This window comes from Pogoniulus pusillus, chromosome 15 (genome assembly GCF_015220805.1).
Source record: "Pogoniulus pusillus isolate bPogPus1 chromosome 15, bPogPus1.pri, whole genome shotgun sequence".
Taxonomy (NCBI): domain Eukaryota; kingdom Metazoa; phylum Chordata; class Aves; order Piciformes; family Lybiidae; genus Pogoniulus; species Pogoniulus pusillus.
The window spans coordinates 14,597,911-14,625,181 of NC_087278.1; the positions used below are offsets into that span (position 1 = coordinate 14,597,911).

Consider the following 27,271-nt stretch of genomic DNA (forward strand, 5'->3'; position numbering starts at 1 on the left):
GTGGCCAGTAGGATAAGGGAGGTTATTCTTCCTCAGTACTCCAACACTGGTCAGGCCACACCTTGAATACTGTGTCCAGTTCTGGGCTCCTCAATTCAAGGGAGATGTTGAGGTGCTGGAATGTGTGCAGAGAAGGGCAACAAAGTTGGTGAGAAGCCTGGAACACAAACCCTATGAGGAGAGGCTGAGGGAGCTGGGGTTGTTTAGCCTGGAGAAGAGGAGGCTCAGGGGGGACCTCATTGCTGTCTACAACTACCTGAAGGGAGGTTGTAGCCAGGTGGGGGTTGGTCTCTTGTGCCAGGCAAGCAGCAACAGAACAAGGGGACACAGTCTCAAATTGTGCTGGGGGAGGTACAGGCTGGATGTTAGGAGGAAGTTCTTGCCAGAGAGAGTGATTGGCATTGGAATGGGCTGCCCAGGGAGGTGGCGGAGTCACCGTCCCTGGGGGTGTTCAAGAAAAGCCTGGATGAGGCACTTAGTGCCATGGTCTGGTTGACTGGATAGGGCTGGGTGCTAGGTTGGAGTGGATGATCTTGGAGGTCTCTTCCAACCTGGTTGATTCTATGATTCTATGAATACCATCACCTCTCCTTAGGATCTGCACACGGGAGCAAAGAAAAAGGGGGGGAAAATGGGTTTGTGACCTACAAAAGCCTTACTTGAAATAATTCCCTACGACTCGGGGCCTTTTGGAATGGAGGAGATATATTGTTTTGACTTGATTAAAGCTGAAAAGTTGATTTGACATCCTGTTGTCAAGGAAACCAATTCACACACAAAAGAAAACAGTTGTGATGGTATCATTCAGACTATTCAAGTGACCTTAGAAAGAAAAAAAGGCTTCAGTTCCAAAGATTTGTATTCAACTCACTTCACCACTGTAGAAATAAAGATCATTGCTCTTTATGCTTATTGGAAAGCAGTTTTCAATCTGGAAAAGCAAAATGCCACATCTTCCAACTGCCAGATCCAATAGTTTGCTGGGATTATGTGTATAAACACACCTACCATTTATTGCCTTTTTCAAAGAATCAGAAAGAATCACATGGAAGATGCATAAATAAGGAGGAATTTCTTTAGTTGCCAAGACCATGATAAATCCCCCCGATGATAAATACCACATCTACTGAACAGTAGCTCGTAAGCCATGTTTTAAAACCTCCTTCTCCAACTAAAATAAAGCTTAGCTCAAGCACAGCAATGTTTGAGGCCAGCTTTGCCTTCTCAAGAACTATCATAAGGCAGCATTTTTTAATCTGCCACCCCCCACAAATTGAGTTTTTCATGGATGCAATAAATGGAACATAGTTATGCTCACTCTACTCACTCCTCTTACTAACAGGATCCCAAAGAAGCAGAACTGTCCTGGCTGAGCACTACAGTATCAACCAGCTTTGTAGCTCATGCAAGTCTCACAGAGATTTCATTCCCTAACGACTGTGGGAAAGTGAAAGTTTCTACCTATCTGCTCACACACTGTAATTATACACATGTTTCTCCAATGGCATTGCCTCTGCCTGGCTGACTGAGCAGACACATGACCACATAGCAACTTTACTCAAATTGAGCTTAGAATAACCCACCCCCAAGCATTATGTTAATAAGGAGGGGAACACACTCAGGAATGAATGCCAGTGTTCTTACATTATTGTCATTTAAGGGCATCACACCAAAGGTCACAGACATAATAACTCCCAGTCATTTTCCATTTGTTATACAACATATAAATTGCCACAACATTAATGAATATCCTTCTCCATTCCTGGCCAACTAAGACACTGCATTATTTCCTCTTAGGCAAGTATCTAACCCTTGGAATTCATTATTTCCATCACTTCTTGCAGCACTTTGTCCTCAGGGACAAACGCCACAAGGCGGCTGTGACTGGAGCATCAAATGTTTCATATGGTCTAGCCTGACTTCTTTCTCACAGAGCTTTTTGGCTGAAACTCCATACAAAATATTTCTGATCAAACATGGATGCACATATTCATAGATGTTCTCTTACAAGTGTGTTAAACACCTTGCAGAAAATGGGGGTGGTGGTGGGGGAATGACAATGTCTCTATCACTTGGTATTTCTACATTGAAATAATAATTATGCTAGAAACATCAACTGACCACAAGAATAGAAACTACCATTGCCATTTAAAATGATGACAACTGGAAAGTAGTTCTTGGAAGAGAAATGACATTCACAGAGACATGGAAAGGCTTGCATGAAGGGATATACTGCTTAAGCCCTCTTTGCTGCTAATAAACTGCTAAGATAGCACAGCTGAGCTATAGAGAGACGAATGCCTCATTTCTAATCTGTACTTCATTGTATTTTAAGTTTAGGAATTTTGCATGAATATAGATAGCAACAGCTGAGCCAAATTTCAGACAATTTCATAAACAGGGCTTTTTTAAGATGATAAATTATTATTTTCACTGCTCATTGTAAGTATAAAGAATACACAGATGAAAAGAGAATATTGAAGGCTGGTAGCTTTGTAGAGTTCTGAAAAAGACTGAACTTTATGTGCATAATTAAAATTAGAAAGAGAAAAATGAAGTCCAAGACAAAATGCTGAACTAAAATAAATGAAGGCTACTTTCTGCATGTAATCAAACAACCTCCATCTCTGCCCCTAGACTGAAATGCTACATTCTGCATTTTGATGAACATTTAATTTTCTTCTCTCCCACCCAACCAACCCAAACAGCAAAAGCCAGAAAAGAAGAAAGCTGATGGCACTAGGCTTACCCACAAACAGGTCCATACTCCTGTATGAGTTTTGTATGGTTTTCCCAAAAACCCTGGCGAAAAGAAAAACCACAAAGTACTTTAGAACAGTATTTAAAAGAACCTCTTATTATATGCTGTTGCCAAGACTCACACCAGAGCTTTGACCCTCAGAAAGGCGAACCAAAATCTCACCTTTTTCTCATTGTTCATCTGAATCTGGAAACGATGAGTGAGAAAAAAAAAACATCTCAACCCCAAAAAGAATACCTGGAGAGCCATGAAACATCTTTTCATCAGGGTTTTAGATTCGAATTTTTTGCTACTGGTTTATGAGGGTTTTTGTTTGGGTTTTTTTACACTGATTTCATGATTGCAGTCCTGATTAATCTTTTATTTCTGTGTATGTATGGAAAAAATAGAGAAATCAGTACCAGAATAAGCAGATGACTTATTACACACAAGAGAAGCACAGTGTAACTGCCTGGTTCTTTCTGGGTTTTTGTTTGGCTTTACTTGTGCTATTAAAGACAAAACAAAACAAAAAACTACCACAACCCAAACCTCACCAAATCTGCAAAGTTGGAGTTTATCATGAGGCAGACACCTGGGACACCCTGCAGAACAGTAAGCAGATTTATTCCAACAAACTTCTAGAATTTTTACTGCGTTTCATTTTCATAATTGATGAAAATTGGTATCCATTTATCTAAATAAACCTGCCACTATTCTAAATTGTTAGTGTCCTAAATGAATTCAGATTGATTAATCTGAAAGGTGTGCAAAATGCACCTCCCCTAATGTTAATATAAGAAGTCTGTTTTAACCAAACTGCTATATTTGAGGTTCACATTGTGCTGTGTTTTTAACTTGCCTATGGAAACAAAACACGTTTGACTGCATTAATATTAATTCAAGAAAAGTCTATTGTGATCTATCTTCATTCCTCAGAGCAAATTCACTAATAGAATAGAATACTTAGCCCTCATGCTTTCTCTCTTTTTTTTTTTATGATTTACTATAGAATATTAGCTAGAACAATATGAACTATTGTAAATTCATTAACTGCACACATAGATAAACAAGACCACCCCATGTGTGTATGCTTTGGGAGCATTATACCACACCAGGCAAAAGAAATTCTAGTAATCAAAAGTATTTACCCTACTTATCACCCTTGGGTGCCAACATATCACCCAAATTGGCAACGCACTTGTCACCACCTACAGTCCTCCTTTTATGGAACCCTTATTCACAGTATCACACACACACACAGAGTATCATCAGGGTTGGAGAGAAAGATCATCAAGTCCAACCCTTTACCACAGAGCTCAAGGCTAGACCATGGCACCAAGTGCCACGTCCAACCTTGCCTTGAACAGCCCCAGGGACGGCGACTCCACCACCCCCCCAGGCAGCCCATTCCAGTGTCCAATGACTCTCTCAGTGAAGAACTTTCTCCTCACCTCCAGCCTAAATCTCCCCTGGCGCAGCCTGAGGCTGTGTCCTCTCGTTCTGGTGCTGGCCACTTGAGAGAAGAGAGCAACCTCCTCCTGGCCACAACCACCCCTCAGGTAGTTGTAGACAGCAATAAGGTCTCCCCTGAGCCTCCTCTTCTCCAGGCTAAACAATCCCAGCTCCCTCAGCCTCTCCTCGTAGGGCTGTGCTCAAGGCCTCTCCCCAGCCTCGTTGCCCTTCTCTGGACATGCTCAAGCATCTCAATGTCCCTCCTAAACTGGGGGGCCCAGAACTGAACACAGTACTCAAGGTGTGGTCTAACCAGTGCAGAGTACAGGGGCAGAATGACCTCCCTGCTCCTGCTGGCCACACCATTCCTGATGCAGGTTCTGCCTTTTTTTTGTTAAACCTTATCTTGCAGCCTGTTTATTCTACAGGACAATGTGTGTCCAGGTTAAGACAAGAACTTCAGGCTTTCATTAAGATCAAAAAAATTAGAGTACTGGACAGAGCATAAGAAAACACACTAAAGGAAAATTATTAAGGAGGTGGTTTAGACGATTGCCTGAAAAAAAATACATGCTCACCTGAAAAATACTTTACTACTAAGGTAAGCAGAAAAGGCTCATCCAAAACTAAGGTGGACAGAGTCTCTGTGAAACCACAAATACATACAGCTGGCTCAAAAAAGGCTTTTATCTGCAGACATTGAGGGAGGTGAAAAGGTACATAAGCATTCAGAGTGACCTGCATTTTGCTATAGCGATACTTCAGCAGTAGCAGGGTTTCAGCCTGCAATTGTTGTGATTTCAGTATTACCGAGGTTGCCTACTGCTTTCCCCTGCTGATGCAAGGGGAAATCCCGGGGCCACATTCCCCACCCCGCCCCCCAGCCCCTCAGTTCTATTCTCCGTGCAGCTATCTGGACCGTGCGAAGCAAGCTCCTGTCATCAGCGCATTCTGACTCGGAGAGTGACTGCAACCTGCGCAAGCACAGCTGACGTTTACAGCCACGCTGAGGCACCAGCGCGACACAGGGCACTGCTGGAGGTGACAGGGCGATGCTGGGTTCAGGGTGCAAAGCACGGCTGCGTCACAACACCATCAGCTGCTCGGGGCAGAGGGACTTCCAGTCTTGCGGGACGACGCCGAATCAAGTCTGCTTTCCAGCCCAACTTCTTCCTAGCCTAAGTCTTCAGCGAGGACATCCTACACTACAGCCTGAACCTTGCTGCTGTTTTGCTTTGAATTGCGAGCACGCACATAGGTATTGCACGCCAACTGCATTCCAGAGAGCCAGCAGGATATTAACATTTACAGGAAGCCCAGGCTTTAATGATTCAGTGAAAAAGCCTTCCAGAAAGCTGTATTCTTGGAAGTGCTGCTCCTGGCTCACTACAGTACAGGGGGTCAGGCAGAACACATTTCAAATCAGATCTGTTAACCAGTAACTGGTTTTCCACCTCCAGGTCTACTAAATGATTGCACTGGCTTTAACCACACGCAGGTTTTTTTTCCCCCAAGTCAAAAGTAGAAGCCTCTAGGATGGGGGCAGAGGAGAAGCTGAAAATATCAGGAAGAGATTGTGAGAAAGCATCCTCCCAAGTAAACTCGGAGTTTGCTCTCTACTCTCTGGGATACTTCAGCACATCCTGCACCACTGCACACACTTATACACTGTTTCCTGCCTCTGCAACCACTCACAAAACCCACTGCCATCCTGGATCCCTTCATAGATATGGTGAACACTTGGGAGCAGGTCTCCTTAGGCTGCCTGAGAAAAGCAAGCAACAGCACGTGTAGTAGCTGGAGTACAGGCAAGGCAGAAGGAACATGTATGTGCATCTCTTACAAGCCAAGGCATACCCTGCAGCTTGGGTCACATGAAATAATTTGTGGTTTATCTCAATAGCCATGAAGAAAAGAAATCACAGAATCAATCAGGTTGGAAAAGATCTTCAGAGATCATCAAGTCCAACCTATTACCCAACATTATCTAATCAACTAAATCATGGCACCAAGTGCCACAGCCATTCTCCTTTTTAAACACCTCCAGGGACAGTGACTCCACCGCTTCCCCAGACAGCCCATTCCAATGGCCAATCACTCTTTCTATGAAGAACTTCTTCCTAACATTCAGCCTAAACCTCCTCGGCACAGCTTAAGACTGTATCTCCTCGTTCTGTCACTGGTTGCCTGAAAGAAGATGAACCTGTGAGGGTCTTGGTACACAGTGAGGAAACATGCACACATAGTGGTTGTGCAGCATCATCCTTGAACATGGCTGCCAGTAGACAGGTACCTTAAAAACATCATCTTTCTATGAGTCATGTTTAAAACACAGCAAGTCTCATAAGTGTTTTTGATAACTCATTTACACCAGCTGAGGTCTATTTGCTCCAAGGCAAATTATTGCAGGTTTGTCCAGGTTTACAACTGCAACTGTACTTAGTACCCACAGGATAAGTAGGCACCTGCCCAGCAGCAGCAACTGTTTTATGAGAGAATGGAGATAGAGACATCTCTTCAACTCAAGATCACCCAGTGAGTAAACACCATGAGAGGAAATGAGCTTGGGAATGGTTCCTGCTGACACGTACCCAGTGGCTTAAATAGCAAGAAGACAGGAGCTATAATGCAGCAGCTTGTGGGGCAGCAAGTGGACAATCAGGGGAAAATGGAAACTTATGTATTCTGGGTTTTCTTAGGGAAAGAGAAGGAAACTGAAAAGTAAACCAGTGCACAGTATTATGAGAAGACTCCAAGTGCATCAGGAGGAGCCATCATACGTTAAACAGTAACTCATAAAAACAAAGTGTAAAAGCATAGGCAGTAATGCTGCTCTAAGTCACAAAAATCACTGAGCTTTTCCTTTGTTTGGAAGGTGTAAAATACAAATTGTCATCAACAACTCAGAGTACAGTTGGGGCAGAGGGTACTTGCTGTGTGTGGCCCCTACACTGAGGTACCAGCCAGATGACAGCCTGTTACCAAACAAGATAGTGCAGGACTACAAAAAGCTTCTTTCCCTGAAGAAAGCATATTTTATAGCATCTGGTATACCATGGAAACAGCAGCTCAAGTGGGCTGACTGCTGCACACCCAGAAGGCTTCTTTGTTTACATGGCTGGCGGTTGCCTCCCTACAGGGAATTTGCATTCTCCCCTTCCTTTGAGCGTGTATCATCAGCTGCATCTGTGGGCAGAACCACTCATAAAACTGAATCCTGTTCTCAGGGATACAGGTGCAGCTCCTATGATAGGGACAAGATTTGGGTTTACATTAGCCAGAGCAAAGTCTGGTCATTGCCCAACACCTATGTCGAGATACCAACGACCACTTCAAGATAGATTCTTCAGCAATATCTTCCATGTTGCATTTCTCCTTGCTAGTTCCTCATAGCAAGAAAAAAGTCTGAAGCAAGGTCCTCTTCTCTCCATGATGAAAACAAATGTAGGCACTAATCCAAAGTTTTCAGAAAGAGGCAGTAGTACCATGCATTTTGATGTTTGGGGTCCCTGGCATGAGGCATATCCAGCCTATTGTTATTAGTTGCTCAGTACCTGCAGATCTCATGACTGCAGATGTACACGTCAAAGCCTTTAAGTTTAAACTTGATCTTAGACTGACCCAGATTGCATGGAAGAGGCTTTGCAACATTTCAGATTGCTGCATCTTGAAAACACGTCATGTAGATTATGAACTTACCTATAGTCCTTAAGCCTCACTAGATAAAATGGTTTGAACACGGGCACAGAGCTGGGAACAAGCAGATGCATGCTCCTGACAGCTCAAAATTTGGACTCCAGAAAAGTGTGTTTCACGGTGATATTAATAATCACAGCACCATTGTCTGAGTGCACACCCCATATCAAGAGACAAAAATCTATGTAGTTATGGTATATAATGACAATGAATGACATTTATGAATCAGATTTTAGGGTTCTGCAGGCTTCATGTCTTTTTGTCCTTAGACCACCTTGAAAAAAAAACCCAAACCACTAATAATCTGGTACCCAAAGTAATTCCTCTTGTGCCTTTTTTTGAATACAAGCTAACATGTAATTAAGGAAACCTTGTGTCAGACTGCAGACCACACTGAAGGGATGACCCCAGATTGTGTATCATCTCCAGTAATAATCTAGTGAAAACACTAGGATGCCAGCAGACAAGAGAAGGAAAACAGCATGAAGTTCTAACCAGTCTGGTTCTGAGTCATGTACATAGTTTGTTTCCTTTGATCGTTATCCTTAATGGCTGTCCTCTGTGTGCAATTTGGTTTAATTTACATGCATGCTATTTCAGATTTTAAAAAACACATATAGGCCTTACAAATTTATTAAAAGCAGCCTTCCTACCCTTAACAGTTATTAAGAGAGGTTAGTGTTAGGTAATTAAGTTAATCCTCATCTGTAAAGTCTTATTAACCGAACACTAATTGAATTTGCATATGAAAATTTGGACAATGTGTTCTCATTACATTTTTTTTTTTTTTAGTTACCTAAACTAAATACCAAACAAATTGTGTGTTTTTTTTTTCCTTCTACCTTTTCAGGTCTTGAATAAAAACTAAGAAAGCAGGTTTATTTATACGTGATGCATCGGCCCTTGACACCTGGAACAAGGAGCTGTTCTATCACTCTTTGGAGAAACTGTTCATGTCCTTCCCTGAAAGATGGTTGTATTCCCTCTTGTATGAGCTGTTTCTTTCTCTCTGCCCTTACTCTATGCCTTTCATCATCCTCTTCTCCTGGCATCCATCACCTGCCCTGGTCAGAAAAGGCACAGGCTTTCAGGATTGAGTCATACCACTCGAAGGATCAGATGGCATTGAGGCATCACCTCAATGGATCATATCTCCCATAAGGATCAGATGGCACAATACAATTCAGTAATGCTAATTTAGTACCCCATAACCTGCATCCAGCCACTTTGAAGTCACCTGGGCAGTTTTGGAAGGCCACTGCCCTTTCACCTTCAAAAATTGTTTGCCAATGAAGTCCTAAGGAGAACATGGCCTCACATCATTCTCCTTTGCCTGAGTGTGCCTACATTGCAAAACAAAACATGTTTTGGGTCCTTTTCAGCATTTTCATGAGACATTTATTGGTTTAAACAGTCAGGTTCCCAAGAGGGAATTAAGAAAAGCACATCATCCTTTCTGGTATTTGCTGTCTCTCGTCATTAACCAGGTTAATGCATGGTTCTAATAGGCTGGTAACTGAAGAGTCAGCAGGAGGGAGGGGAAGCCAAGCAAGTAAATACACAATTGAGAGCCTGACCTCAATAGCATGCAAGATTTCCCAGTGCATGGAACACACACAGTCCAGATATTCTCACAAACCCCACCACATGTCTTTAACATCTGAGTCATAAGAGCCAGTGCTGCAGAAGTGGCATGGCTGGACAGGGCAGCTACAGCCAGTTCACAGCTCCTCTAGCACCAGTGCTGGCTCACCACTTATGAACTGGCATCCTGTTCCACCTAAAGGAAATACCTAAAGGAAAGAGGGCTGGGGGAATATGAAATGGGCTACACTGCATGTTATCTTTCTTTAGGAAGATAACATTTGCTAAGTGAGAGAAGAGTGGAAGATGAAAACAGACTTCAGACTGGTGGCAGGAAAACGGTCATCATGTCCAGAAGGATGAAGATTAGGATAAAAAATCAAGAGAGAGTAAACATGCAAGCTGTAGGGAAATTAGTATAGACCAAGCTGAAAGAAAAAGTACATGCATGACAGAAGGAAACCCATAGATTTCTCAGAGGTCACTGGGGACAAACCTTGTTCAGTGTTTTGAGGACTGACTGACTTTGGCACAAAAAACAGGCAGACTTCAGTGCAGTACATTCACAGCTCTGGGTTTAAAGACAGACTCCTCAGTAGGCAGAGAGATTGAGACTGTCATACTAGAAGAACTGGATGACCTGAAGAACCTGAATAACTGTACCAGAGGAGAGTCCCTGGCTGAAAGCAAAGCTTTATGTCCTTGGAGGAATTGTATTAGCTCCAAGAAATTCTGCAGAAGATTAATAACAGAAAGGGGGGAAAGCTGGATTGACACAACCACAGGATAATGATGAACAAATAAGGCAGAATCTACAACTGTAGAATATCCAGGATGTGGTTTCTCTGGAAAGCTTCATGCAAATCTGATAAGCCACACTCAAAATGAATGAATTAAACCAGGAATGAGTGGAGAAAAGGGTTACAAGGATCCTCAGGGAACAGAAGGCCTGTCTTACAAATCATAATTAGGAGAGTTCATTTTAGCAAACCAAAGGTTCATTTTAGCAGACCAAAGGGAGGAGATATGCTTGCTGTCTATAAATGTACTGGGAGCAAACACCAGGGAGGGAAAAATATTTAATATAAAGGCCCACATTACTAAAAGATCAAAGATGAGTATAAAGTGGCCAAGGATGCGAGAAATCAGGTGAAAGTTATTGACTACCAAAGCAGTAAGATATTAGAACACACCTCACTCAAAACAGCGCAGACAAGAACCTTAAGGAGAGGCTTTAGGCACAGGAGATAGAGGCACCTTGACAAAACAGAGTGTAGGATGAATAACCCAGCCCATCTACACCAGCCACTCAAGGTGATACACTGCCACTTCCAGAATAAGAAAGACTCTTCTCATGGAAAAGATTTACTGCACTTTCATATAGTCACACTGCATTCACACTTCCAGTTGAATCACCTTAACTTTCCAAAGCATTGCCATACAAATATGCCCTCATACTTTAATTTGGCATACTGCAACGAGAGTCTCACTTTCTTTTTGTCTTACTCTTTTCAAATTCATTTCACATTACAAAATTCATTTCCACAACACCTCTGGGAACGCAAGTGCTCATCTGTCACAGGTGGGAACTTGGAAGTACACAAGATTAAGCCATTTGCCAAATGCCACAAAAGAAATCAGTGGTAGAGCCAGAGACAAGTAGCAGGTTTCTCAGTCCTCCTTTCTTGGTGTCTTACAAGCCCAATGCTTCTCTGCCACAGAAACACAGACAGTATATGAGATAGGAATATCAACAAATTTTATCTGCTTCTGAGCTTTCAGACATATTCCATGCCTAAAGCTTTGGAGAAAGGCAAGAGGAAAACAATCTTACATACATGGTTAATTCTAAAATGTTTTAAATAGAGGGAGGTATCTTCCTCGCTCAACTGTTAGCTAAAGATTCAATTACTCTTATCATAATATGCATAGCTACAAATGTAATTAGTCATAAAATTATCCAGACCCTCAAATTATTCCAGCTGCTGTATTCAGGTCCCTGATTCTTTCAATGATGAATTCTCCTGACTGAATACACTGGTTAAAAGAATATTTCTTTTTATCTGTTTAGAAGTAATCTGCCATTAGCTTAGACCTCGTTTGTATCTGCAGTAGAGCTTTAATTGCAACCTTACTACTTTTATTAGGAGTGTTGTCTAGATAACAACTAAAGCTGCTAGGCCCTTATTTTACTTAATAGTAAATGTCACAGAAGACTCCTATTCAGGCTTCTAGGAATCTTCATCAAAAAGCACAAAACATGTCATTATGAAGATGTGTAAAGAGAAATACAATTTTTTTGCAACATGTGTTCATAAAAGGTTCCATATGAGGTCTTACACACTCACTGCAATTTGTGATCCTGCAATAAACATATTCATAGGAAGCCAAGAAACTAGGAAAAAGAGAAGTGATGGATTTATATGTATTTTTTTTACTAATTTCCACTAAATTTCTAAGTTGTCTTCTTTCCAGACTGGGTGTAATTCTTTCCTGCACAGTTCACTGGATTGCTAATCATCTTTTTTGCCTTTCTTAATATTGCTCTACCCTCAGATTACAACAGGAAAACAGAATTACGGTGCGCTCTACAGGAGGGAATTCATTGTGCAATAGAAGACCATTGCAACATGTATTTCCACTGTGTGCTCAGTGTCTCTCAGATGGATTAGTGCAGGCATTCAGCACATCTTACTAATGGTGAATGAATTTTATTAGTTTCCTTTGCTGGCCTCCCTTAAGGAAAGCAAAGTAGTAATTGCGTAATGTAAAGAAATGAAAACGACTTCTTGTAGGACAGACAGACAGGCTAGGTAAATCTAAGGAAAACACACTGGGAGTACTCTGACAACAGAGTTTTCCAGGGCAAAAATAAAATGGCATTTGGAGAAAAGAAAGTTGACTTTTTTCCTAAAAAAGGTAGATAAAGAGTCTTTTTTTTTTTCTCCAAGGAGTTCTGAAGAGTGTCCCTCTCCTTCTTAGATCCATCAACAGTAGACACCTACAGATTAAGAAATGTCATTTTTAAGGATAAAAGGTATTAACTAATCACATTGCACAATAGTCTTTTTTAGGTGCCACAGAATGCAAACTTTGAACAAGTACTGTAAAAAAGAGTGGCCAGTAGGACAAGGGAGGTTGAGTACTGTGTCCAGTTCTGGGCCCCTCAAGTCAAGAGAGATGTTGAGGTGCTGGAACGTGTCCAGAGAAGGGTGACAAAGCTGCTGAGGGGCCTGGAACACAAACCCTATGAGGAGAGACTGAGGGAGCTGGGGTTGTTTAGCCTGGAGAAGAGGAGGCTCAAGGGGGACCTCATTGCTGTCTACAACTACCTGAATGGACATTGTAGCCAGGTGGGGGTTGGTCTCTTCTCTCAGGCAACCAGCAACAGAACAAGGGGACACAGTCTCAAGTTGTGCCAGGGGAAGTATAGGCTGGATGTTAGGAGGAAGTTCTTCACAGAGAGAGTGATTGGCATTGGAATGGGCTGCCCAGGGAGGCGGTGGAGTCACTGTCCCTGGAGGTGTTCAAGAAAAGCCTGGATGAGGCACTTAGTGCCATGGTCTGGTTGACTGGATAGGGCTGGGTGCTAGGTTGGACTGGATGATCTTGGAGGTCTCTTCCAACCTGGTTGATTCTATGAAATTTTACATTTTCATCTCCAGAATTAGGACAAGAGTGTTTTAGCTGTCCTTTCTGGCACAAACTCTGGGCTATCTCATACTGTTTTAACTCACTAGTGTCTAGGTAGATACTATTTAGACAGGTGGATCTCAAGACAGCCTCAGCTTTAGGAAGCAACACTACTCAGTCATGGCAATTCTGTCAGCCAGTGGGTGCTAATATCTTGGCCTCCTCAGAGATATTTCCCTTGTGTAATTCTAGGAAACTGCCATTTGTTTATGAACCAATGATGAAATCAAGGCAAATTAATTACGTGTGACCACCAATTTTCAAACTACAAATCATACATCTGAAGTAACCAAAGATTATCACAAACTTCACCTGTGTTCAGCTCCAAAATTTTTATCATGATGACACTAAGACACAAAACAGTGCCCAAATGAAAGTGCTAGGCTAGACACAGAGCACTCTATCAAGAGAAGAAACCTGGAAAGGACATTACATGTGACAAACATTAGTCATGCCACTTAATGCATTACTAAAAGATACTAGCACTATTTCTGTATTTTAACATAGCTAGGCAAGCCCAGCTTCCTCTTGTCTAATTTCCACCTTGTATGGATGCAGGCTTTCAAGCATGAAAGGAGAAAAATGTCCTCATAGATTGTACTAGCTTTTGATGCAGAACAGAGCATGCTGCTATCTGTAGTATGGACAGGCCAGGCATAGGCATGACAGGTCCCTCTTTACTACCACCTATCACATGCCAGCTCTGTAAAAGCTGCAATGCTAAGGGCAGATAAGTCAATGCACAAGCCTTGAGGTGAGCCCATACATTCAGCAGGGCATGAGGGAGCATCTTCACCCCAGCCATGTGAACAAACGCTCTATGCTCCATCCTGCTCCCAAACTGACAGCCTACTAGGTAGGACAGACCTGCCCTAAACTACTGTAGACAGAAATGTATTGTAAAATCCTGTGTAGAAGAGAATAGTTTTATCCCTTTGGGAACAGCATAAGCTGCAGCCCCAGCAGCCACATCACACTAGCTGACTTGTCACTTACCTTAAAATAATAATTCCAACAAAATCTCCTTGTTTTCAAAAGGTAAGTTACACTTCACATTCTGTCCTCAAGCCAAACACTGTTTAAGACCCAAGCCACCCATGTGGGAGCTAGTAGGATCCAAGCATGGAAAACAGACACACTGAAAAGACGTATCAGACCTCCCTGGAATGAGGGATTAAGAAGAAATGGAGAGAAACAGGCAGTGCCAGCTCCTGTGTAGGCTGGAGAGATCGCAGAGAACAGTAGAAGGAGGTTGCAGTGGAATGAGAATTTGAGACACTTTTAGGGATCAGCAAGGCCACTGGCCAACTCCTAGAGTGAGGACAGGGATTGCCAAGCAAAAGCTTCAACTGTGACAATTTCACAGACAGAAGACCTTGGTTTTCACAGTAGGGAATGAAATGGCTCATATCAGCCATTCATTTCTGTTTCTAGATCATCACAGAGGGCTGGTGTCGTGGAGGGGTCTTATTCCTCCTCTGTTAGGGGGAGGTGAGAAATTAATTTGAGGTGGTATTATTTTTTTATAAAATTATTTATTAAAATTAATATTTACAAATTTGTACCACCCCCAACCACTGAATAATCAAGTTTGTGATGTGCAAGGTTATGAAAACAGTTGGGATATATTTACAGGGATTGGATTATTAAATGGAAATACCAAATTATCAACAACTATAGACAGAGAGAAAGATTCCCTTAGGCTTAATGCCTCTTAACAACTATACTGTTTGCCCAGCACGGGCTGAAACTGTGTGTGCTCTTAAGACAGAGGTAACTTATATTACAAAGGAATTAAAGCTTGCTGAAATATGTTGCTCTTAAGTATTAATTATTAATCACCCTCCTGGGATTGTGTCACAGCGTGTGCCCAGTATTCGGGTCTTGGTGAGGCTGGAATCTTCCCAGCTTGCAGAGGAATGATAAGTGTTCCCAGTCTCTGGGGTGAACAGGATTTCTCTGACCTTCTCTCCTGGGGTGCAATGGTCTCTGCCTCGGTGCTGCTGCCTCTTCTGGATGCCATGTCCAGGGATGAACAGCTGGCAGGATTTCCAGGTGCAGGAGAAGGGTTTGTCTGTGCAGCTTCTAGCACAGTCGTCTCACAGCTGGCAGGCTGTGTTTGTAGGTTAGCAGACAGTCTGGAAGGGTCTGCTGGGCCTAGATTTTTCCAGGCTTACAGGGCCGCTGGCAAGCAGTGTGCCAGGCTGCAGGGAGACTTGAGCTCCGTAGATAAATGCAGGATAGCAGCCAGTATGTACAGCTGCTCTAGGCTTAAGCAGGGGGCTCTCAGCTCCCCATATATGTACCAAATGCAGGCGTGCAGGCGCTCTGCTTCTCAAAGGGTTAGCAGACAGCTTCACTGTGCCTTGAGATCAATGCAAGAGGGCTGAGCCTCAGTAATGTTTGCAAGAGAGTAAGGGCCTGACTCTGTGTCTAGGCCATGCAAGCAGGTCAGGGCAGCAGGGTGCTGCTATATGGATCAGAGAGCTGAGCTTGAACCTCTAAGTCTGAACCTCTGAACACTCTGAATGCTCTGAACACATGGTGCACCTTTGCACCCCTCTTTATAGACTCTGAGCCGAGAATCATGGCTCATTTGGACATCTAAAGTGACCAATCAGGCTGGCAGTAAGCCAAACCTTACCTTAATAGGCAGTAGCTGTTTGCCTGGACCCTCCCAAAAGGGGATTACCTGGGCGGACCCCAGGGGTACACGGACTGGGCGTGTGTGTGTTACACAACCTGTTTACTGCCATAGGCCCCTGGCAGAAAAACATGTCCAGGCATGTAGAGGCATAGAGAGGCCTCAGTTTTGGGGCTGCTGCCCCTCCACCAGAGCTGGATTCTGCAGTAGCATCAGAAAAGGCACCTTGTCAATCCATCTGAACTTTTTGGTTTGTTTGTTTTAAATTAGTGATGTCACACACCTGCAAATACCAGATATTTTCCAAGGAAATGCTGTATTTAGCCTCCCTTTCACAACTCTATTCATCTGTGCCCAAAAAAGAGAGAGGCTTGGCACCCTCACTCAATACAATGGCTATACAGAGCTAGATGCTTTGGCACAAGGCACAAAGTTGAGAGCAACCACTGCTCCTCCCTCTCCCTGCAAATTAGCTACATTCCTAAGGAATTCAGCGACTGGCAGAAAGTAAGTACTGCCTGGGACAGAAAACAACTCTTTCAGCACACCCTCCCAATAAAGCAACAACCTGGAGGGATTGCAGAGGAAAACAGCAGCAGGGGATAACAGCATAAACAAGCTCCTTATGAAGACATCATCTCAAATGTCTCAAACTGTCAGCACTTGCACTATACTGCATCTCTCATGTAGACCATACCTGCAGAGTTGAAGGTTTGCACAGCCTTGGCTCCAAGATGGTTACACAGAGTAAACAACAGTTACAAAGCAGGTGCTTTCTCCTGGGGACAGTTCTCAAAGAAAAGGGCATCCCTGTCTCATAAAGAGTAAGATATTAAATTTATGGACCATTTGAAGATCAGAATCTGTCCAGAAGTAAGAATAAAAGCAATATGATGCACTGATAAGAAGTTTAACTTGTCTGACATCATTCATTGACCCACAGCAAAAGGGCTCTAGGAATGACCACTGGAGATCCACTCCTCCATCCCAGGAAGTAAAGGGGCACCCTATCTTTGCACTGGAGATAGTACAGGGCAACCTACAGAAGCCATGGAGAATCTCCTGTTGGTGCGAGGTCTGGCAGCAACCTGCTCTACATTGGCTGATCTCTAAACCAAACCCTTGCACACACAGTACATGAGGAAATAGTGGTGAATGGACTCACCATTCACGGCCATGTTCCCAAGGGCTTCCACAGAGATAGGATGGTACAGGGGCTGCTTAAACTTCGGGGATTAAATGGAGAGGTTTTAACCACTCTAAAAACTTCATAGGCTTGTCACAGATTTGGGTCAACAACTTCTTTAAATTCAAGGTTAAAATTACAGGGTTGATCTAGGAGTAAAAATAAAAGCAAGACCCAGATGAAGAATGTATAAATCTGTTCCTCTGACTCCCCTGGTAAAACGTGAAGCTGAAAGTGTTATATACACACCTCCCTACTTATATGCAATAATATATATATATTTATTCATAACAGTCTCAGGCTATTTATAGGACAATGCAGGATGTACAAGAGAATCAGGTCCTTCAAAATACAGGCAAATATCTCAGCTCCTGTGGAACAGTTCATTTCTAGAGAATGATAGATGAAATTCAATTAAAGAAACAGCTTTGAAGCTCTGTCTTTAGAGCAGAGCTCCCCTCTCCTGCAAATCCTTAATGCAGTAGCTGGACATTTAGCTTTGTCACATGCCAAAACCTTTGTGCCTTGTAAAGAAGGATGAAGGAATGTTAACAGCCTCTTTTTACCATAGCTGGTTGTCAGAAAAGGTGGGAGAAAAGAAACCACAAAGAAAACAACTGTCAATTTGTGGTCTTGACCATTTAAAATCTGATCCCAAAATAGTCTGCTAAATTGTTTCACCCAGAGCAAAATTACCCAGGAATACATACACGTGCACACAAAAACAGCATCTCCTGATGCAGTGCTGATGGTGATGGCAGTCGAGGAAGAAGTGTTACTGCGTTCAGCACCAGGAAAAGACCACAATGCAGTAATTATCCTGAAAGGTTTGCACAAAGCACGATCATTAAGCTAACGTTATCCCATTATTGTTTGTTGCTATGGAGATAATATAATCAATATATTTTCTGGATTGATTTTTTTAATACTCCTAGCACAGTGCACAGCATAGCAAGATTTAGCTCAATGCATTAACTGATTTTAGTTTATGATTGGCAAAGTCTTGAGGCAATAGATTGCAATCCATCTCACGCCTATTATTCTATCAAGACACTTAATGTCAAAATCTCTGCTGCAAAAGCAAGTTTTCCTTGTTGAAAATGAGAGAAAGGATAACAAATTTCTCTGAAGAGAGGCAATCTTTTAAGCATTAATTTAACACTTATTGCTATTTTTCCTAAGCCAAACAAAAATTACCAGACTGACTACAGAAGCAAGTTGTTTGAACTCTTGACTTCAGATAATTATTTATTCCTACAAGGATGCTTTGAGGCATTATCCTCCTCCACGTAATATAAACTTTTCCTGAAGCAAGACAAGGCTCTGAGAAGGTGTCAGGAATTGTGGTGCTGTGCCAGAGTACACTGGATGCAAATATAGTCCACAGCCTTGCCACCATCTCCTTCTGCACATGCTTAGAGGAGTCAATCACTCCATGGCCAAAATGTTTACTGGTGTGCTCAGGGAAGACACTGGGCACTCGGCCACTGGCCACGTAGTAAAATGAAACTGGTTTAACCACAATTCTTAGTTTCCTCGTTCATAAAATTGCAAGAACACTTCTTTTCTTCCAGGTCTGCCTCTGCAGATGACAAGCTTTTAGCAAATCGAGCGAGTGCCCCTGTGTCAGGGCAGTGGCAAGGTCTGCACAAAACTTAGCCTCAGATTTTTGCAAGACAGTGATATAATATATTGAGAGGTTTCAATATGCCACTGTTATTTCAGCCTGTTAACTCTCCTAAGAAGACATGGGCTCAACATTGTGCAAGGTCTCAAAGCCTTTTAATGTATACTTCCCATAACTGTTCATAGAAGGATTTTAATAGGTTCCCCTCTCCCACATGTCCATACTGTGGTCAACTCACTTTGCCTTAGTCCCAAAGTTGGCTCTATTTCATCATCATGGTTTATGCTCAGGCCAAATCTTACCAGTGCAACATGTTAGACTTTGCGTAACTAAATAAAAGGAGTTGTAGCAATGTCAGAAAGTAACACTTGTTAACTCCAATAAGAATCATATGGTTATCCTTTTAGGTGTTACAGTGTGGATTTAGCTGCCTTGGGTTAGACACCAGTAAACATTTTGGCCATGGGGTATAAACTGCCTGCATAAAATGTGAAATTATTAATCTTAGTAATCACAGTAATTTTACTTTCTCCCTTCCCTAAAGGCACCAGATTGGGTGGTCTTGTCCTTTCATGTCAAGTAGGCTGAGGTCCAATAATGCTACTTTTGGACTGTCTGGAGGGGATCCATCAGGAATGATCATTCACAGATTAAGTATGTTCCCTATGCAACACATCTGGCCCTCTGGGTGCAGAGGATAAGCAACTGACTTAAGAATGCACATTCACAACCCATCCCCTGTAAGACTGTTGGCTGCCACTAACCTAAGGAGAGCTGGGGCTGGTTAACAAACCACCTCTGCCTTCTTTGCTCTGCATGATATGCAGTCATTATATTTATCAATTATAATGGTGTCACTTTATCACAATGACTCTGAATTGCTGTGGGGGCACATGCCACAGTGTATAAGACAAACACATATGTAGGATTGCTTGTCTTCTTCACTAGTGTGGCCAGTAGGACAAGGGAGGTTATTAGTCCCCTGTACTCAACACTGGTCTGGCCACACCTTCAGTATTATGTCCAGTTCTGGGCCCCTCAATTCAAGAGAGATGTTGAGGTACTGGAACGTGTCCAAAGAAGGGCAACAAAGCTGGTGAAAGGCCTGGAACACAAACTCTATGAGGAGAGGCTTAGGGAGCTGGGGTTGTTTAGCCTGGAGAAGAGGAGGCTCAGGGGTGACCTCATTACTGTCTACAACTACCTGAAGGGAGGTTGTAGCCAGGTGGGGGTTGGTCTCTTCTCCCAGGCAACCAGCAGCAGAACAAGGGGACAGAGTCTTAAGTTGTGCCAGGTGAGGTATAGGCTGGATGTTATGAGGAAGTTCTTCACAGAGAGAGTGATTGGCATTGGAATGGGCTGCCCAGGGAAGTGGTGGAGTCATCATCCCTGGAGATGCTCAAGAAAAGACTGGATGGGGCACTTAGTGCCATGGTCTAGGCGACTGGATAGGGCTGGGGGATAGGTTAGAAAGGATGATCTTGGAGGTCTCTTCCAACCTGGTTGATTCTATGATTCTTTTTATGTTATTTTATAAAGTTTTTTTTTTCTACTGGATGGGAGTCAGACAAGCAGGTATGGTACCCATCCAAACAGGCTACTGTCACATGTACAGCCTTAAAGGACACCATCTGCTAGTAAAGTATTGCTTAATACACATCATTGTTTCAAATATGAAGAAAGACTTCATTTGTTTCAAACCACTGACTGCATGCTGCCCACCACAGTGCCTTATCATGCAACAGCCCAGAAACTCTGCAAAAATAAAACCTCATTTAGCTGCGGTCAGTCAGGGGATATCAATTTTGGTAACAAGAACGATACAATTTCATTCCTAAGCAATTGGTCTCAATAACAGACAGACGGCACCTCCAGTAAATTGGCTGCAGGCCTGATTTTACCACTGCCATTCATACTGAGCAGAGCTCACCAGTGAGACCCCATTTCAGTGCTAGAGGACTCAGATATTACTTAGGAAAAATTGTAATCAGTGTCCCGCTGCAAAGGTTGAGGCTAATCACACTTTGCTTAGTTACATTCTATAACTGCTGTGTATCTTCTGGCAAAAGATTACCAATTCTTTCCTTTTTTTTTTTTTTTTTTTTTCTCTATTTTTTTTTATAATCAAGTCATAAAAGAAAAAAAAAATTATCATTACTCAACAGAGAGCCTGAACTTTGCCGCTGGAGACCGAGCTCACACATAGCAGAGAATCATGCAGCGATCAAAGACATGGCACAAAGGCATCTGTCAAATGGGAATTTCGTTCCTGCCCAACAGGACTTCTCCTGGTGCTCAGCTTTGCCAGCCCAGCTGTCCCTGGCCCTTACAATGGCCCAGGCTGCTACAGGAAAATACCAAGGTCCTAGAGCCTCACTGCCACCCCCCACCTGGCTACAATGCCCCTTCAGGTAGTTGTAGACAGTAATAAGATCACCCCTGAGCCTTCTCTTCTCCAGGCTAAACAGGCCCAGCTCCCTCAACCTCTCCTCATAGGATTTGTGCTCCAGGCCCCTCACCAGCTTTGTTGCCCTTCTCTGGACAGGGTCCAGCACCTCAACATCTCTCTTGAATTGAGGGGCCCAGAACTGGACACAGGACTCAAGGTGTGGCCTGACCAGTGCTGAGTACAGGGGAAGAATAACCTCCCTTGTCCTAATGGCCACACTGTTCCTGATGCAGGCCAGGATGCCATTGGCTCTCTTGGCCACCCGGGCACACTTCTCCCAGGCAACCAGCAATAGAACAAGGGGACACAGTCTTAAGTTGTGCCAGGGTAGGTATAGTCTGGATATTAGGAAGAAGTTCTTCACAGAGAGAGAGATTTCCCATTGGAATGGGCTGCCCAGGGAGGTGGTGGAGGCACCGTCCCTGGGGGTCTTCAAGAAAAGACTGGATGAGGCACTTAGTGCCATGGTCTAGTTGATTGGTTAGGGCTGGGTGCTAGGTTGGACTGGATGATCTTGGAGGTCTCTTCCAACCTGGTTGATTCTATGGTTCTATGATTCTATGATTCTTCCTGACACGTAGAACACAGGCTTGGCAGCAACTGAGAAAGGACAGTCCTTACATAGGTCACACCATGACGCAAAAGGCTCTCACAAGTCTCCTTCTGTGATCCCACCACAGCTTGCTATAAGGTAATAGAAGCACGTTGCCCTCAATTCTGCGTCGAGGTGGATTCCAGAGGAGCTGGGAGGAGAAGCCGCCGCTGCGCTGCAGAGCTGCGCTTGCCGTCTGCGCAGCAGTGCTGTGCTCCGGGAGACAAGAGCTGTTCAAATGTTTTGACAGAACATGCCGATTCCTCGGGAATGTTTTTATTCTAGTCAGTGTGCCAATTCTGCACAGATTTCCAGTGCAAAGCAGGCAGACAGTCCGGGTCTGCTGAAATAATATGACTTCGCCCAGAAAGGATTAAAAGGTTGCATTTTCAGACTATTTTTAACCAATTTGTGACTGTGTTTGTTGCAGTCAATTTGTTGCATTGCTTTCAATTTTACTCGGAATCTCCATTTTCTAGTGGGCACTGAAGACAGGCCAAAAAGCACCAAAACATTGTAGTAAATTAAGCTCAACTAAAAGACCTCTGAGGATTTTTGAGATACAGGTTTGTAAGCAAACAGCACACAGAGACAAACAGGGAAGCACAAAAACCCCACCTTACACTACATTAATGATGTCCTAACTAGGGCTGCCCAGCCTGCTTCTGCAAGAACCTAAACACCTCCATTTCTGCATTTGTGGTTATCTTTCAAAGGTTTTTTTTTTTTCCTTTTGCCTTAGGGAGTTATTTATAGGGCTATTATAATTTGAGGTCTGGTCTTCTTGTGGCAGGTCCTCCATCCAGGAAATGAAATAGCATTAGAAAATGAAATCTTGTGTTTATGAGGTCTTCAAGATGGCTCCCTGGGGCATGGTGGGGGGGTAGGGAAGGTAGTGAAAAACATAAACACAAATATAACTACAAGACACTTGCATGGTCTCTAATTCTATCTGTCATGAATTACATGAGACTCTTTATTAAAACAGAGATCCCTGGTATAAGGTCACCAGCAAGCATTTTAACTTGAAAGTTCTCCCATTTCCCTCTTGCTGCTTGGGGTTGTTGTGTCCAAAGCACAGAATCCTGCACTTGGCCTTGTTCATAGAATCAATCATGTTGGAAGAGACCTCCAAGATCATCCAGGCCAACCTAGCACCCAGCCCTAGCCAATCAACTAGACCATAGCACTAAGTGCCTCATCCAGGCTTTTCTTGAACACCTCCAGGGATAGTGACTCCACCACCTCCCTGGGCAGCCCATTCCAATGCCAATCACTCACTCTGGGCAGAACTTCCTCCTAACATCCAGCCTATACCTATCCCGGCACAACTTGAGACTGTGTCCCCTTGTTCTATTGCTGGTTGCCTGGGAGAAAAGGCCACCCCTCACCTGGCCACAATGTCCCTTCAGGTAGTTGTAGACAGCAATGAGGTCCCCCCTGAGCCTCCTCTGCCGTAATAGAAATAATGTAAAATTCATGGAATATTTAAAATTTATAAAAATGGAAGCAGGAAAAAAGGTTAATAACAAAGAAACAAAACTTTCAAAGCACAAGGACAACCCAAAACTGCAACCATTCGTTTCACTGTATTGCATGCGAAAACAGAAAGTAAACACAATAATTTCAAGTACATGGGCTTTTAGAAACAAACAAAACAAAAGGAAAAACAAACAAACAAACAAACAAAAACCCCAAGCAATTCACTGACAAATCAGATTAGAATCCAGCTCTGGTTGATTCTGGCTTCGCCTTATTGTCTACACTTAGGCATACATCCTCTGAGGATGTGGAGAATTAGATTAACTTTTGATCTTTCTACCTCTCTGTCCTTTCTTACACTTCCATGCCTTTCTAGTCAACTTGCACTTCAGGATCAAATTGTATAAATATTTAACCAAAAAAAGAGCACTCTAGAGAGTCCAAACTAAGAGAAGGCTGAGCATGCAAGGACTGGTTTGCTTCTGCCCAGTGTACACAGCTATGGAAGTCCTCACAGCCCTGCCCCAATATCTGTCCTGCAAACTCACCCTGTCCTTCCCAGCACTGCACCTCTTTGACCATGGCTAAAACCCAATTGCTTACTCAGAGCCTCGTGGGAAAAGTTGTGTTTTATCTCTACAACCTGTCTGGGGTGAGGAGGAAAGTGGTAGAACTCAGAGACTCATGAGTCTTACACCCAGATAAAGCTATCCAGACAAAGGAGGTGATGCCACCCAAGGTGCACCACAGACAGCCAGAAGATAGCACACAATGACTACCAGGGAGTTAATGGCACATGTCTGAAAAGGCAGTTCTCCAAACCCTTCTATTACTCATTCTAATACAAAGCCTCACAGCAATTGAGCCCAGCTAGCCACAGCGGATCAGATCCACAGCAGATGCACCTTCCTACTCTCAGAAAGGGCAGGGGAAGTATCTTGCTTGCCACCCTTTCAGGATGACTTGCTGTACAGAAGGCCAGTTCCTCATTTGAAAAGACATGTCACGCTGTAAATGTTTCTAGTGGAGCTTGGTTTAGCAGCACTTGTAAGAAAACCCTAATGAAAATAAATTGTTATGTATTTACCCATATGCTGAGGAGCATATGGCTAATGCATTTAGACACTGCTAATGAAGTTAAGACTCAGCTAAATTTGTTGGTTCATGGATAACAACTGTTCTCAAGAACCAATCTGAGTCTGCTATAATTTTAGCACTACAACTGATACCTAGTCATTGTTATAGGTACTGATCCCACTGACACAGAAGAACTGCTCTTCTGAATATGAATTTCTATACATCAAAATAAGGAGAACAGCCTATGATACCAGAGTTACAGGTAAGCTGAGCAAGTTACAGCTTTGTTTAAAACAACAGATTGCTCTTACTCACTGCTGCCTGGAGCTGATTGCTTTCTTCAAGGACTATAAGATTTTATTTAGTCCAAGCCCACTTTCTTCAGGGCAGTGCCACACTGAGACAACTACAGACAAACCTGAACAGAAGACAATCACATCTAAGAAACATTCCTGGTTTTATAAGCTCACATGTAGGAGTCCATGAAGTGTACAACACCAGCTACAGGAGTCGCATCACTACTGCTCTGCTCTTCGAGATGAAGGTCTCTACTTCTTTTAGGAATCCTCCTTCTTGTGTATAACCACAGGGTTTCTGGACTCCAAGGTAAATTGTAACTTAAAGGATTGCACTGGGTCTATCTGTATGCTGCTACCATTGCAACTACACATTATCTTCATGCTCTTACCCCAACTACTGTGTAGCATGTCTGTGTTCATTGTTGATACATGTCATACCAGAGCTGGCTTTAATTTAGCAGTATACACTGCTTAAGGAGCAGGCTACATAGCAAATTCCAGAGTTCTGTGATGGACATGCAAATATGTTCTCCAAAAGATACAATGCATGGCAAATTTTCCCTACAATGCTCTCTTCAGCCACCATTTTAAGTATCTGCCATGACCACAAACACCTTCATGCCTCTAGAGAAGTGCTTCTATTCCCCCACAGGCATACTCACACTGCTGAGACCTCACAAGCTCAGAGAAGAGCCACAGGGGTGAGCCACATCACAGTTCCACTAGATGCTTTTCTGAGAAACAGAGGTCCAGGTCTCACTAAGGGATGCAAACAGTATCTAGTCAGGTGGCAGACAGTTGATTGTGATGTCCTGATTTCCTACATTAGGTCCCCACAAAGGCAGGATGCACTGATTTCATCAGGGTATCTGACAATGCAAACATCTGATCAAAGAAAGCAGCACAGAGTATCAGCTGAAACTAGGAGAATACAAGTATATGAAAGAGAGGGAGACTGCCTTTATAGCCGCATGACTGTACATATAAAACCATGTCTAACCCCAGGTTTTCTGTCACGTTCCAGGCTGAGAACTGGCTAGGTTTACATCTGCACTGCATGTATCCATGTCACACAAAATACGAGCATGCACGAGCCTCCTGATCAAAGGGAGATTCCCAGGATGTAAGAGAAGACCCAAGAAGTCTATCTGGGTAGTTAGCAGTCCACAGTGCATGCACGCAGCTGCCTGAGGGAGGTGAAGACAGGTCGGTTAGCGATGCCACGGCTGCCCTCTGTGGTTGCACAAAGACAGCTATCAAGTTGCAAAGCACACACTCTCTATCCCGTTCCTCTCTTGTTTAACTCCCTATCCCATTCCACTCTCGTTTATCTGTGCGAAGCAACACAAAACCATATGCCAGCCTTTAGTCTCAGTGTAAACTGTATTATTCCTGTAATTATATCCATGTCTGTAACCTATCTGAGAGGTCCTCTTCTTCCCTTCCTTCACCCTCCCACCCCCCTTCCCCCCCCCACACCTTTGCCTCTCTCCAAACTTGTTTGGGTTTACACACTGTGTCATTAAACTCCAGAACAGTAAATGCTGCAGCCTCTCTCTCTCTAAGCACTGACATGCTGTTTTCTAGGCTGAAAATTTGATATGGGGTTAATTTCACTCTTGAAAGGACTCTGCCTTTTATTTTTCTTTTGATCTAACTCAAAGGATGTTTTTGGAAGATGTGTAGTGGAAAATTATCATGTTTGCTCTCTGCTTCCTCTCTGCTCTGCTCCCCTTCTCCACTCCCATGCATCAGCCATAAAACATAGCCCAGCCAGATCGCAAACTAAAAGCAAGACAAAGCACTCACACAGCCCCCACTTGCATTCAGGGTAGCCCAGGATTGACAAGTAGGCCAGACAGAAATAAACAGAGTAAACAAAGAGCATCCTGTCCAAGTAGAGAGGGGCTAAAGAAAGTGATGTCTTTCATTAAAATGCAAGGCAGGGACAAAAACACACAACCAGTCAAAAGCACTACTGGAGCTTGCTAGGAGTAATAAGAGGAAACAACACATGATCGTGCCATTATAAGGACTCGAAGCACATCACTCAACTGTACACAGGGCACTCCCACTTACCAAGCACCACAACAAGGGCAGACAATTACATTCCTACCACCACCGCAAAACACCAAAGACACTGGAAGGCTGAGTAGAGAACAACACACACAGGTCCAGTATCAGGCAACTACAGCCATGCAAATGTCACAGCCAATGACATTCTAAAACAGCATAGCTGCCTGTTTAGAAGAGGGATGGGAAAGGGGGAGAAAAGCACAGCACAGGTGTTTGCCGTGGTTCTCCAGGAGGAAGGGTAATGTTGTGCATGTGCCTTCTTAGTTTTCAGAGCATCTGTCATAGAATAAAATCATTGGCCTGGGAATTAATAGTAGAGATTTGTGTGGTTCTGCAACCTGCAGCTCCAAAGCCCATACAGGCCCACGTGTCCAAGTCCATGCCGTGAATACCTTTGTGTCTGCTGTTACACAGCTATCACAAACTTGCTTCACATCTTTCCACAGACTGGTAGGGGAAATGCAGTGCATGGAGAGGGGAGGAAACAGTGAGAGGAGTTTCTAGCAGAACAGCCGTCTGTGTCCTGCAAGGCTGCTCAGTTACTGGGAAAATTGAGCATGCTGCTTTCTTTAAAGCAGCCTAATCGTATTTACTATTGCATCAGACTCACTCACTATGAATTGTTCTTGTGCAATGGAAGAATTTTTAATCTAATATCATGGACTCGGCTA

General features: G+C 43.3%; 1 protein-coding gene across 1 annotated transcript in view; it reads right to left on the minus strand.

Annotated features, from left to right (window-relative positions):
• TBXAS1 (thromboxane A synthase 1) overlaps window positions 1-27,271 on the minus strand; it is a 278,058-nt gene that overhangs the window by 175,127 nt on the left and 75,660 nt on the right. The window contains exon 4 of the mRNA XM_064155470.1: window positions 2,750-2,802. Within this exon, the coding sequence (XP_064011540.1) occupies window positions 2,750-2,802 (53 nt within the window). The remainder of the gene's footprint in view (window positions 1-2,749; window positions 2,803-27,271) is intronic.